The sequence below is a fragment of the Elephas maximus genome, chromosome 5 (genome assembly GCF_024166365.1).
Source record: "Elephas maximus indicus isolate mEleMax1 chromosome 5, mEleMax1 primary haplotype, whole genome shotgun sequence".
Taxonomy (NCBI): Eukaryota; Metazoa; Chordata; class Mammalia; order Proboscidea; family Elephantidae; genus Elephas; species Elephas maximus.
This window is the reverse complement of record NC_064823.1, coordinates 73,077,995-73,092,080: the sequence shown is the minus strand read 5'-3', so window position 1 is coordinate 73,092,080 and position 14,086 is coordinate 73,077,995. Positions and strand designations below refer to the sequence as shown.

General features: G+C 41.3%; 4 protein-coding genes across 7 annotated transcripts in view; all 4 read right to left on the bottom strand.

Annotated features, from left to right (window-relative positions):
- The window catches only part of LOC126077022 (placenta-specific gene 8 protein-like), a 158,379-nt gene extending 147,658 nt beyond the window's left edge, over positions 1–10,721 (bottom strand). Inside the window, exon 1 of the mRNA XM_049885904.1 lies at positions 10,703–10,721. The gene's annotated coding sequence lies outside the window, so the exon portion shown is untranslated. The remainder of the gene's footprint in view (positions 1–10,702) is intronic.
- Positions 1–10,790, bottom strand: part of LOC126077023 (placenta-specific gene 8 protein-like) — a 158,448-nt gene extending 147,658 nt beyond the window's left edge. For all 3 annotated transcript variants that reach the window (XM_049885908.1, XM_049885907.1, XM_049885906.1), the window contains exon 1: positions 10,703–10,790. The gene's annotated coding sequence lies outside the window, so the exon portion shown is untranslated. The remainder of the gene's footprint in view (positions 1–10,702) is intronic.
- The window catches only part of LOC126077021 (placenta-specific gene 8 protein-like), a 224,258-nt gene that overhangs the window by 147,658 nt on the left and 62,514 nt on the right, over positions 1–14,086 (bottom strand). The gene's annotated exons all lie outside the window — the stretch shown is intronic.
- The window catches only part of HELQ (helicase, POLQ like), a 508,107-nt gene continuing 497,512 nt past the window's right edge, over positions 3,492–14,086 (bottom strand). Inside the window, exon 4 of the mRNA XM_049885856.1 lies at positions 3,492–9,472. Coding sequence (XP_049741813.1) covers positions 9,409–9,472 — 64 coding nt within the window. The 3' untranslated portion in view covers positions 3,492–9,408. The remainder of the gene's footprint in view (positions 9,473–14,086) is intronic.

Below are 14,086 nucleotides of genomic sequence, written 5' to 3'. Positions count from 1 at the left end.
AAGGGAAAGGACCCCTGGTGGTGCAGTGGTTAAGTGCCCTGCTGCTAACCATAGTTTGGCAGTTTGAACCCACCAGCCACTCCATGAAAAAAGATGTGGCATTTGCTTCCATAAAGATTACAGTCCAGAAAACCCCATGGGGCAGTTTTAATCTGTCTCATAGTGTTGCTGAGTCAGAATTGGTTTGGTAGCAAGGGAGAAAGAAGCATGCCATAAGGAAATGTGGGGTGTCTCAGGAAGAGGGTGTTAGAAAGGAATTATTAGAGAATTTAGGCTTTGGTTGGGTAATTTGGAGTAGGGTGCAAGGGAGTGGAGGTGCTGTCAGAAGGTAGGGACGATTCTATGATTGAGTATTGTACAAAATCTTTTCTACAGGGAGGGAAGATTCAATAAGCTGTAACAGGTAAAGAAGCAGCACTCACTAACTTGAGCCAGGAAAAGGGGATATTTGGTATTTTGTGGCTTGGAGAATGCTTAAGGTTTATGTGTTTTCAGATATGATTATGGAGTCCTCTTGTTTTTTTACGATTGATTATGGTCACAGACAAGCCTTGTATGATATTGGTACTCTGAAAAACTGTTTATGTGCAAAAGCAGAACACCAAAACTTGTGTTAGTACCATGGGTTCCTGATCATATGCTACCTCCTGAAATGGTTGACAGTAGACCAATTCTTTTTGGTATAATGGCTTGAGTATTCCTTTAGTCTTCTTTTGATGTTTCCTGTGTCATTTAAGATTTTCCTGTAGAATCCTTCAATATTGCAATTCGAGGCTTGAATTTTTTCTTCAGCTCTTTCAGTTTGAGAAATTCTGAGAGTGTTCTTCCCTTTTGGTTTTCTATCTCCAGCTCTTTGCACACATCAGTGTAATCCTTTGTCTTCTCTAGCTAGTCGCCCTTTGAAATCTTCTATTCAGTTCTTTTACTCAAACATTTTTTCCTTTTGCTTTAGCTACTCGACTTGCAAGAGCAAGTTTTAGAGTTTCTTCTGACATTCATTTGTTCTTTTCTTTCTTTCCAGTCTTTTTAATGACCTCTTGCTTTCTTCATGTGTGATGTCTCTGATGTCATTCCACAACTTGTCTGGTCTTCAGTCATTAGTGTTCAACGTGTCAAATTCGTTCCTGAGATGGTCTCTAAATGCAAGTGGGATATACTCAAGATCGTACTTTGGCTCTTATGGATTGTTCTAATTTTCTTCAGCTTCACCTTGAACTTGCATATAAGCAATTGATGGTCTGTTCTGCAGTCAGCCCCTGGACTTGTTCTGACTGATGATATTGAGCTTTTCCATCATCTGTTTCTACAGATGTAGTCGATTTGATTCCTGTGCATTCCATCTGGCGAGGTCCACGTATATAGTTGCAGTTAAGGTGGTGGAAAAAAGAATTTGTAATGAGGAAGTCATTGGTCTTGGAAGATTCTACTATGTGACCTCTGGCAACATTTCTATCACCAAGGCCTTATTTCCCAACTTCTGACCCTTCTTCTTTGTTTCCAACTTTTGGATTCCAATCGCCAGTAATTATTAGTGCATCCTGATAGCATGTTTGATCCATTTCAGACTGCAAAAATTGGTAAAAATCTCCAATTCCTTCTTCTTTGGCCTTAGTGGTTGGTGCGTAAATTTAAGTAATAGCCATATTAACTGGTCTTCCTTGTAGACTGAAGGAAGACGTCCAAGCTGCATTGAAGGAACTCGCCAAAAACAATGTTCTGGGAATTGATGGAGTATCAATTAAGATTTTTTGACAAATGGATGCAGTGCTGGAAGTGCTCACTCATCTGTGCCAAGAAATTTGGAAGACTGCTACCTGGCCAACTGACTGGAAGAGATCCATATTTATTCTTATTCCCAAGAAAGGTGATCCAACTGACAGTGAAAATTATCGAATAATATCATTAATATCACACACAAGTAACATTTTCCTGAAGATCATTCATAAGAGGCTGCAGCAGTACGTTGACAAGTAACTGCCAGAAATTCAAGCCGAATTCAGAAGAGGATGCAGAACCAGTGATGTTATTGCTGATACCAGATAACGCCTGGCTGAAAGCAGAGAATACCAGAAAGATGTATGTCTGTGTTTTATTGACTGTGTGGATCATAACAAATTATGGATAACATTTCGAAGAATAGGAATTCCAGAACTCTTCATTGTGCTCATTAGGAATCTGTACATAGATCAAGTGGCAGTTGTTCAACAAGGGGACACTGCGTGGTTTAAAGTCAGGAAAGGTATGTGTCAGGGTTGTATCTTTTCACCACACCTGTTCGACCTGTATGCTGAGCAAATAATCTGAGAAGCTGGGCTCTGTGAAGAAGAACAGGGCATCCAATTGGAGGAAGATGCATTAACAACCTGCCTTATGCCGATGATACCATCTTGCTTGCTGAAAGTGAAGAGGACTTGAAGCCCTTAAGGATGAAAATCGAAGTCCACAGCCTTCAGTATGAATTACACCTCAACATAAAGAAAACAAAAATCCTCACAACTGGATCAATAAGCAACATCATGATAAACGGGAAAAAGTCTGAAGTTGTCAAGGATTGTATTTTAGTTGGATCCACAATCAACACCCATGAAAGCAGCAGTCAGGAAATCAAAAGATGCATTGCATTGGGCAAATCTGCTGCAAAGGTCCTCTTTAAAGTGTTGAAAAGCAAATATGTCACCTTGAAGACTAAGGTAGGCCTGGTCCAAGCCATGGTGTTTTAAATCACCTTATATGCATGCAAGAACAGGACAATGAGTAAGGAGGCCGAAGAAGAATTGATGCCTTTGAATTGTGGTGCTGGCGAAGAATATTGAATATACCACGGACTGCCAAGAGAACGAACAAATCTGTCTTGGAAGAAGTACATTCGGAATGCTCCTTAGAAGCAAGGATAGCAAGACTACATCTCACATACTTTGGACATGTTATCAGGAGGGATCAGTCCATGGAGCAGGACGTCATGCTTGGTAAAGTAGAGGGTCAGTGAAAAAGAGGAAGACCCTCAATGAGTGGCTGCAACAATGGGCTCAAGCATAACAATGATTGTGAGGATGGCACAGGACCGGGCAGTGTTTCATTCTGTTGTACATAGGGTGGCTAGGAATTGGAATCAGCTAGACGGCCCCTAACAAGAACAACAACATGTTAGTGCCAGAGCAGTTTGCACCAAAGACTTGCTGGTAACACCAAGTCAGCTCCTGGATGGCGGGGCTGCTTTTCTCTTTCTCAGGACATTAGTGGGGCAATTGGTGAAATTCAAATATAATCTGTAGGGTAATTATTGAACCCACATTAGATGTATTAATGTATATATTGTTAATAGTATAGTACCAACAGTAATTTCCTGTTTTTGATATTTGCACTATTTGGTCATGTAAAGCGTTAAGATTCCTGAAAACTGGGTGAAGACTAAATGGGAACTCTGTGTGCTATTTTTTTTACAACTTTATTGAGGTATATTTTACATACCATAAAATTCACTTATTTAAAGTGTACTGTTCCATTGTTTTTAGTATATGCACAGAGATGAGCAACCATCACCGCAATCTAATTTTAGAATATTTTTAGCACTCCAAAAACCCCATGCCTATTAGAAAACTGTCATGGATTGAATTTTGTCCCCTGCCAAAATGTGTGTATCAACTTGGTTAGGCCATGATTCCCAGAATTGTGTGGTTGCCCTCCATTTTGTGATTGTAATTTTATGTTGAGAGTATTAGGGTGGGATTGTAACACCACCCTTACTCAGCTCTCCTCCCTGATCCAATGTAAAGGGAGTTTCCCTGGGGTGTGGTCTGCATCACCTTTGATCTCTCAAGAGGTAAAAGGAAAGGGAAGCAATCAGAGAGTTGGGGACCTTATACCACCATGAAAGCAGCACCAGGAGTAGAGCGCTTCCTTTGGACATGGGGTCCCAGTGCCTGCAAAATTCCACGACCAGGGGAAGATTGAGGACAAGGACCTTCCTCTGGAGCTGACAGAGAGAGAAAGCCTTTCCCTGGAGCTGACGCCCTGAATTTCTCTTTGTGAAAGCCATCCACTTGTGGTATTTCTGTTATGACAACACTAGATGACCAAGACACAGACACTTTCCCTTTCCTCTGAACTCCCGCCCCAGCTCCTGGCATCCACTAATTTACTTTTTAACTCTATAGATTTGACTACTCTGGACATTCCATATAAATGGATCATATAAAATGTATTCTTTTGTGATTGGCTTTTTTTTACTCAGTTCCATGTTCTCAAGTTTCATCCCTGTGGTATCATGTATCAGTACTTCATTCTTTTTTTATTGATGAATAGTATTCCATTGTATGCATATACCACGTTTTGTTTGTCCATTCATCAATTGATGGACATTTAGATTGTTTCTTTCTTTCTTTTTTTTTTTTTTACTGTGCTAAATAAAATTTATTAAATTAGGTGAAATTTTACAGCTTGTTAATTTCTCATTCAAAAAATTTATACACATATTGTTTTGTGACATTAGTTGCAATCCCCACAATGTAACAGCACATTCCCCCTTTCAACTCCTGCTTCTTTTTTACTGATGAATAGTATTCCATTGTATGCATATACCATGTTTTGTTTGTCTACTCATAGCTGATGGACATTCAGATTGTGATTATTTTTTGACTATTAGGCACAATGTTCCTATTAACATTCTTGTACAGGTTTTTGTTTGGAAGCATGTTTTTCAATTCCTTTGGAGCAGAATTGCTGAGTCCTGATGGAGCTCTGGTGGTGCAGTGGTTAACAGCTCAGTTGCTAAACAAAAGATTGGCAGTTTGAATCCACCGGCTGCTCCTTGGAAACCCTATGGGGCAGTTCTACTCTGTCCTATAGGATTACCATGAGTAGGAATAGACTAGGTGGCAATTTTTTTTTAACGGTAATTTTATGTTTAGCATTTTGAGGAGCTGCCTCTTTTCTAAAGTGTCTGTTTGAGAATTTTGTTTTCTCCACATCCTGGCCAAGCTTGTGTTTGTCTGTCTCTCTGTGTACTATTTCTTTTCACAAATCTGAATTTTTTTCAAAATAAAAATAGCAAAACAAAACAAAAGAAACAAAACGAGAAAATATGGGAGAAGAGGAGCCCCATAAGATTTAATGATAATTTGTCACATCATAAAAATATATTCCCAAGTCCAAGATATATATAATGTAAATATAGCAATTATAAGACTTCTGTACTATGGGGCATTTCTCCTTATAGTTTTTAAGAATCAGTCTAAACAATTTCTCTTTTTGTCTAAAATACAACGAACACATTTATAATTGTTGAAGCTTATTTAAATTTATTAGTTTTGTTCGTTTATAAACATTAAAGTGGTCTTTAGTTTTGATTATTGCTTTTAAAAAAAGTACCACAGTGGCCTTTTACTATAATGGCCCTTCTGCAATAAAACAGAGTCTGACTATTTGTAGGCGCTCCTGGGTGTTGCAAACTGTTAACACAAGTGGCTGCTAACTGAAAGGTTGGAGATTTGGATCCAGCCAGAGGCCTGGCAATCTACTTCGGAAAAACCAGCCTTTGAAACCATATGAGGCGCAGTTCTATTCTGACACACGTGGGGTTGCCTTCAGTCAGAGTCTATTTGAAGGCAACTGATAGATTAACCGTTTGTGGATTCCACAGGAAAAAAAAATGCAAAGAAAAAGAAATTTTACTAAGTGAACAGAAAACCTGTGTGAACTAAGCTGAGGGTTATGAGTGTGCATCATCTGTGGGTGTAAATATGTGTAAGTTTTGGGGTGGGAGACTCTGTCTTGAAGGGTAGAGTCATCAGGTGATGCAAGGAAGTCAACATGCTTCTGGCTGGGCTCTGGCTCCTGGCCACCCTCCAAGGAGGAGGGTGAAGGTGGAGGAGCAGCACAGTATGTGTGGGGAGAGGCAGGTAAGCTTCAGGCTGAGCACTGCTGTCAAACTCTGCATGCTTTTCAACAACTTTTGTTTTTCTTTTCTAAGCCAGAGAGCTCCTCCGACCCCACCATTCCGTTTAACGTGGACTGGGGAAGCGTGGATTTCCCCAGAGACTTGGGTGGTCAGCTTCCAGAGGGCCGGAGTTCGGGTGGGGTGGGCTTCTTAGCTGCTCTGAACCGTCTGGACTCAGGACGGTGACTGCAAACCGCAGGTGGTGCGCAAGGTGTTTTTGACCAGGCACCCACATTCTGCTCCCCAGTAATGCTGGTCATTTACCCTTCTGTCTTTCCTGCGGGGACCAGCTCTTGTTCATCTCTGAATTCTCCAGGGCTGTCAGCCTAGAGTTCACTCAAAGAAGGCGGTCAATTAATGCTCTCACAGTCAGGGAACCGCCACCTCCAGACGGCTGCACCAGCTCCAGGTAGCTGCGGGGACCACACGGCAGGGCGGGCGGCGGGCAGGACGCGCCCCCGGAGGTTTGGCGGGAGCCCGCGAGGGCGGAGGGTGAGTCCCAGAGCCCAAGCACCTGCCCCAGGGTGTGAGGGATCCTGGGGCCAGGGTCAGGGCCCTGCTGGCTCCCTAGGGCGCCCCTAGCTCCCCGGTATCCCGCCGCTTTCTTCCACCCGACCCCAACTGCCCAGCCCCACCAGGCTTCGTATTTGGCATGATATAAATTTAAAAAAGTTTTCTTCGGATGTTGTGGGCTGAGGGGCGCTCTGATGGTAACTAACATCAGAGACAGACAGTTGTCTGGGCTGCGTTCCGTGATGGATTTCAAAAGCTTAGCACAGGGCCTGGCACACAGTGACTGCTCAGTAACCCCACTACCGCCTCGTTCTCTTCTCCCCATCTTGGTGAAGCAATGCCTGATGCCAGGGAGGGTGCATATCAAACGCTGGCTAGTGCGGAGCTCATAGAAACCGCTTAAGGAGCAAGGCTATTCTTCAGGTGACCCCTTTACCTCCCTGACATCCTAGGACCCAGTTCTCCCCCCGTCTTCCAAACTCCAGTGCTGAAGTGATAGAAACCATGTTTTTGGGTGATGGCTTCCCATATTTTGCCCGAAGAGGTAAGGCATTACAGGAAATGCTAAAAGCATATATACAAAATTTCTAATAAACTTCTATTTTAAATTACAAATTGAAACAAATTAGGCAAATTTAAGATTCAAATACCAGGAAACAAAATGAAAGGATGTACAATAACATGTTGGGTGGTTGTCTCTGAATCGAATGGTTGTCACCTCTGGGTCTGAGTAATCTCTGACGGGTATTTCTTTACTTTTATCTTTATTATTTTCTGTATTGTCTGAAAAAATTTGTTTTTGCAATTATCATCTATTTCTTTATAATCAAAACAGGAAATTACTATTTTGGGAACAAAGAGCAAATCAGATAACGTAAATTTTAAGGGGGGACATGCTGATTATTCTACAACTGTTTTTTATTTTTTCTTTAGTCCCTAACCAATGACTGGCATACAGGTAGCATCATTCAGTAAATACCAGCTAAGTAAGAATCCTTTCCTCAATCTCTTTCAGAGGAAAACACGCTCTTTCACTTATTTTTCAAGAAGCATATACTGTGACTTTTAATATAATAACAACTGAATATTTCAGAATAAAAATATACCTGTACTATAATCATCTAATTTTCTTTTCCTTAACCAGACTCTCCCTGCTCAGTGTACAGCATGTGTATTTGTGTGTTCACATGGACTACTTTTAGCCTTTGTAGCAACTTGAGACCTGAACATGCCTGAGTCCTGCTGAAACCCAATCAAAATAATTCACCTACTCTGTAGCCAGCAGCCTCATCCAAAATATCCCTGTGCTGGCAGTTAGTTCTCATGGAAGTTTCCCTCCGCAGTGTACTAGCATGAAGAGTCTTCAGTTCAACAGTAAAAACCTAAGTTTCTATTTCTTGTGTTGCTTTTTTACTTTTTCTTTTGATTACGGGATATTGTGGGGCCCCAGGTGCTTCTTTGTACTTTAGCACAGAGAACAGAAGCAGAGTGTGGGACCCCAGGAGGCAACTCATGCTATTAGAAGTGCCTCCCTAGTGAACGCCACCTAAAACAAAAATGAAACCCACTGCAACTGAGTCAGTTCCAACTTACAGTGACCCCGTAGGGTTTCTAAGGCTGTAAATCTGTACGAGGCTGTAAATCTCTATGGAAGCCAATTTCCACATCTTTCTCCCAAGGCCCACTGCTGGTTTTTAAAAAATAATTAATTAATTAATTTATTGTGCTTTAAGTGAAAGTTTATAAATCAAGTCAGCCTCTCATACAAAAAGTAATAGACACCTTGCTATGTACTCCTAGCTGGTCTCCTCCTAATGAGACAGCACATCCCTCCTCTCCACCCTGTATTCCCCATGTCCATTCAACCAGCTCCTGTCCTCCTCTGCCTTCTCATCTCACTTCCAAACAGGAGTTGCCCACATAGTGTCACGTGTCTACTTGAGCCAAGACGCTCATTCCTCACCAGCATCCTCTAGTCTAGTCCAATTCCTGTCTAGAATGTTGGCTTTGAGAATGGTTCCGATCTTCGGCTAACAAAGGGTCTGGGGACCATGACCTCCAGGGTCCCTCCAGTCTCAAAATTTGAGATCTGCATCCCACTGTTCTCCTGCTCCTTCAGGGATTCTCTTTTGTGTTCCCTGTCAGGGCAGTGATCAGTGACAGCAGGGCACCATCTAGTTCTTCTGGCTTCTGGCTGATGCAGTCTCTGGTTTATGGGGCCCTTTCTGTCTCTTGGGCTTATCTTTACCATATGTCTTTGGCGTTCTTCATTTTCCTTTGCTGTAAGTGGCTTGAGAGCCACTGGTGGTTTCGAACCACTGGCCTTTATGGTTAGCAGTCAATGGCTTTAACTTCTGTGCCACCAGGGCTCCTTAGTGAATGCTACATACAGCAGGGAAAAAGGCTGCTATGCCCAGCCCAGTCCAGCCAGGAGAACTACCCTGGAAGGAACTAATGTCCAGGACTTCCATTTGATGCCTTTAGCTTATTTTGAAGAGTCTTGTCACTTTAGGAAAAACCTCTTTTAGTTACAAAACTCAGAGGAGAGAGCAAACCCACTCTTATGCAACTCTGTGTTTTAAATGTTTCAAAATCCTAGGTGTCCTTTAACTAGTTGCCCTTGAATTGATTCCAACTCATGGTGACTCTGTGTGTTGCAGAGTAGAACTGCTTTTTAGAGTTTTCAGAATTGCAACAAAATAAAAAAACATGAACAAATGAAAATGTCCCAAACTCAATTATCTTAACTTTGGCCATTAAGTATCAACGGTCTTTAATCTTAGTCATTGAAGTTAAAAGGTCAACATTAGGTGGAAATGGGGATGGTGGGGGGGGAGGGGGAGAACTTCCCTGCAATCCCCTCAGTGCTGAGTGACATCTTTAACCTTATCTTCTGAGACCTTACCTGCAGGTCTGATCCTCAAGGTTTACTGTGCACAAAAACTGCCTGGAGAACTTGTTTATGATGTAGACTCCTGGGCACTAAGATTGTGATTTAGGTGGAATGGACTTGGGTCCAGGAATCTGAAATGAGCATTTGCAGAACTGCAGCACCTAAGCCATAGGGTGCTATTCCGTAAAGTAGGAAAATGCACCCTTCTGGGTAGACACAAATGGTGAGCATGTGAATGCTCTAGTGAGAATGAGAAAAACGGTGTCCCTTTCTCCAGGTGGTACAGCCTGTGCTAGCACCTCTAGCTTGCCCAAGGATCACAGGCTTAACTATAGCCCTGCGTGCCCCTTGGCTGTGCACCTGTGCAGAAGTTTTGGCGTCCCAGGAGAGTCCAGGGCTAGCTGACTCGCACAGCACGCTTTCATACCCAAGGGCCTGGGGTTTTTCATTTCTCATCTGTTGCTAGTAACTACAGATTCAGTTCAATTCAGCAACTGTTTATAGAGCACTCAGTGTGAGTAAAAGCCTTGTGCTAGATTTGGTAGACCCTAAGATGTCTCTTGTTCCCTCTCCATGGCCAGCTGCTCTGCCCATCACTCTGTGTGACCACAGGCTGTTTCGTTTAATACCATCTTGGATCTCAAAAGGAGCAGAACAGGTGATGGAAAAAGCCACTGCAGAAAAAGAAAAATGGAGACAGTGGGAACAGAAACAAGAATCTTTGTGGACAACTGTTAAAGAATGAGACAATGACCACCTCCTTCAGACGGTTCTTTCCATGGAATGTTCTTCATGTCAGAAAACCTTGCTGTATTCGGTTCACATTTTAAATGACTTAATTGCATCCGTTAGTCTTAGTTACAACCAAGTTTGTACCTGTCTCCCCGGCATGTGAACACCTTTACCTTGAGAAGCACAGCCCACCATCTTATTAATATTTTTACCCAGGTATTAAGTTGCAATAAATATAAAACAGAAAGAAATTAAACTAGCTCATTTAAAGATGCATATGGATAGAAATACTGAAGTTAATCTTAAAGTTAGTAGCTACAATCTATAGAATGTATTTCCTACTGAAAACACTATTTGATGAGGATTCAAGGCTGAGGTCACACATTGCTTTAAAAAGCATGGTGTCTGGCTGTCTTAGCATCTAGCACATTGTTGACACACTATAATTGTTCATTTGTCTAAATTTACTAAATTTCCTTTATAACTAATTAGATAAGAAAATATTGGGAGTTTTAAAATATGACATGTTAGAAAAATACAAGGAAATTAATCAAATAATTTTAAAGAAAACCTTTTTTCTGTGCTAACATATAAGCTTTTAAAGAAGCACATAATTTCAAAGTACTTACAGCTCTGAGCAGGAAGTGTCTTGTGGCCTGGGAGAGAATCTCACCAAGAGAAAACTACGTGAAGTGGGAGAGCCACCAGTGTTCCTATTGTAGTATGTAGTACAAAGAATGTATTCAGAGATTCTTACTGGCCAACGTAATTCAGGAAGAAGTTGGTTTTAAGTTGTGTTTCTGTTATTTTTCAAAAGAGGAAATTCTTGCCAAACAGGAATTTAGAAGGTCACGTTTCCTAAGGCATGTAAGGCACACCCATATATCTTTTTTTTTTTTATTATTATTAACTTTTACTGAGCTTCAAGTGAACGTTTACAAATCAAGTCAGTCTGTCACATATAAGTTAATATACATCTTACTCCTTACTCCCACTTGCTCTCCCCCTAATGAGTCAACACTTCCAGTCTCACCTTTCATGAAAACTTTGCCAGCCTCCAACTCTCTCTATCCTCCCATCCCCCCTCCAGACAGGAGATGCCAACACAGTCTCAAGTGTCCACCTGATGTAATTAGCTCACTCTTCATCAGCATTCCTCTCCCACCCACCGTCCAGTCCCTTTCATGTCTGATGAATTGTCTTCGGGGATGGTTCCCGTCCTGGGCCAACAGAAGGTTTGGGGACCACGACCGCTGGGATTCCTCTAGTCACATCCAGACCATTAAGTATGGTCTTTTTATGAGAATTTGGGGTCTGCATCCCACTGATCTCCTGCTCCCTCAGGGGTTCTCTGTTGTGCTCCCTGTCAGGGCAGTCATCGATTGTGGCCGGGCACCAACTAGATCTTCTGGTCTCAGGTTAATGTAGGTCTCTTGTTCATGTGGCCCTTTCTGTCTCTTGGGCTCTTAGTTGTTGTGTGACCTTGGTGTTCTTCATTCTCCTTTGATCCAGGTGGGTTGAGACCAATTGATGCATCTTACATGGCCGCTTGTTAGCTTTTAAGACCCCAGACGCCACATTTCAAAGTGGGATGCAGAATGTTTTCAAAATAGAATTATTTTGCCAATTGACTTAGAAGTCCCCTTAAACCATGGTTCCCAAACCCCCGCCCTTGCTCTGCTGACCTTTGAAGTATTCAGTTTATCCCAGAAACTTCTTTGCTTTTGGTTCAGTCCAGTCCAGTTGAGCTGACCTTCCATGTATTGAGTGTTGTCCTTCCCTTCACCTAAAGTAGTTCTTTTCAGCTAATTAATTAGTAAAAAACCCTCTCCCTCCCTCCCTCCATCCCCTCCTCGTAACCACAAAAGTATGTGTTCTTCTCAGTTTATACTATTTCTCAAGATCTTATAATAGTGGTCTTATACAATATTTGTCCTTTTGCCTCTGACTAATTTCACTCAGCATAATGCCTTCCAGGTTCCTTCATGTTATGAAATGTTTGGCAGATTCGTCACTGTTCTTTATCGATGCGTAGTATTCCATTGTGTGAATATACCACAATTTATTTACCCATTCATCCATAGATGGACACCTTGGTTGCTTCCAGCTTTTTGCTATTGTAAACAGAGCTGCAATAAACATGGGTGTGCATATATCTGTTTGTGTGAAGGCTCTTGTTTCTCTAGGGTATATTTCCAGGAGTGGGATTTCTGGGTTGTATGGTAGTTCTATTTCTAACTGTTTAAGATAGCGCCAGATAGATTTCCAAAGTGGTTGTACCATTTTACATTCCCACCAGCAGTGTATAAGAGTTCCAATCTCTCTGCAGCCTCTCCAACATTTATTATTTTGTGTTTTTTGGATTAATGCCAGCCTTGTTGGAGTGAGATGGAATCTCATCGTAGTTTTAATCTGCATTTCTCTAATGGCTAATGATCGAGAGCATTTTCTCATGTATCTGTTAGCTGCCTGAATATCTTCTTTAGTGGAGTGTGTGTTCCTATCCTTTGCCCACTTCTTGATTGGGTTGTTTGTCTTTTTGTGGTTGAGTTTTGACAGAATCATGTAGATTTTAGAGATCAGGCGCTGGTCGGAGATGTCATAGCTGAAAATTCTTTCCCAGTCTGTAGGTGGTCTTTTTACTCTTTTGGTGAAGTCTTTAGATGAGCATAGGTGTTTGATTTTTAGGAGCTCCCAGTTATCGGGTTTCTCTTCGTCATTTTTGGTAATGTTTTATATTCTGTTTATGCCTTGTATTAGGGCTCCTAGGGTTGTCCCTATTTTTTCTTCCATGATCTTTATCGTTTTAGTCTTTATGTTTAGGTCTTTGATCCACTTGGAGTTAGTTTTTGTGCATGGTGTGAGGTATGGGTCCTGTTTCATTTTTTTGCAAATGGATATCCAGTTATGCCAGCACCATTTGTTAAAAAGACTATCTTTTCCCCAATTAACTGACACTGGTCCTTTGTCAAATATCAGCTGCTCATATGTGGATAGATTTATATCTGGGTTCTCAATTCTGTTCCATTGGTCTATGTGTCTGTTGTACCAGTACCAGGCTGTTTTGACTACTGTGGCTGTATGATAGGTTCTGAAATCAGGTAGAGTGAGGGCTTCCACTTTCTTCTTCTTTTTCAGTAATGCTTTGCTTATCCGAGGCTTCTTTCCCTTCCATATGAAATTGGTAATTTGTTTCTCTATCTCCTTAAAAAATGACATTGGAATTTGGATCAGAAGTGCGTTATATGTATAGATGGCTTTTGGTAGAATAGACATTTTTCCTATGTTAAGTCTTCCTATCCATGAACAAGGTATGTTTTTCCACTTAAGTATGTCCTTTTGAATTTCTTGTAGTAGAGCTTTGTAGTTTTCTTTGTATAGGTCTTTTACATCCTTGGTAAGATTTATTCCTAAGTATTTTATCTTCTTGGGGGCTACTGTGAATGGTATTGATTTGGTTATTTCCTCTTCGGTGTTCTTTTTGTTGATGTAGAGGAATCCAAGTGATTTTTGTATGTTTATTTTATAACCTGAGACTCTGCCAAACTCTTCTATTAGTTTCAGTAGTTTCCTGGAGGATTCCTTAGGGTTTTCTGTGTATAAGATCATGTCATCTGCAAATAGAGATAATTTTACTTCCTCCTTGCCAATCCAGATGCCTTTTATTTCTTTGTCTAGCCTAATTGCCCTGGCTAGGACTTCTAGCACGATGTTGAATAAGAGCGGTGATAAAGGGCATCCTTGTCTGGTTCCCGTTCTCAAGGGAAATGCTTTCAGGTTCTCTCCATTTAGAGTGATGTTGGCTGTTGGCTTTGCATAGATGCCCTTTATTATGTTGAGGAATTTTCCTTCAATTCCTATTTTGGTGAGAGTTTTTATCATAAATGGGTGTTGGACTTTGTCAAATGCCTTTTCTGCATCAATTGATAAGATCATGTGGTTTTTGTCTTTTGTTTTATTTATGTGGTGGATTACATTAATGGTTTTTCTGATATTAAACCAGCCTTGCATAC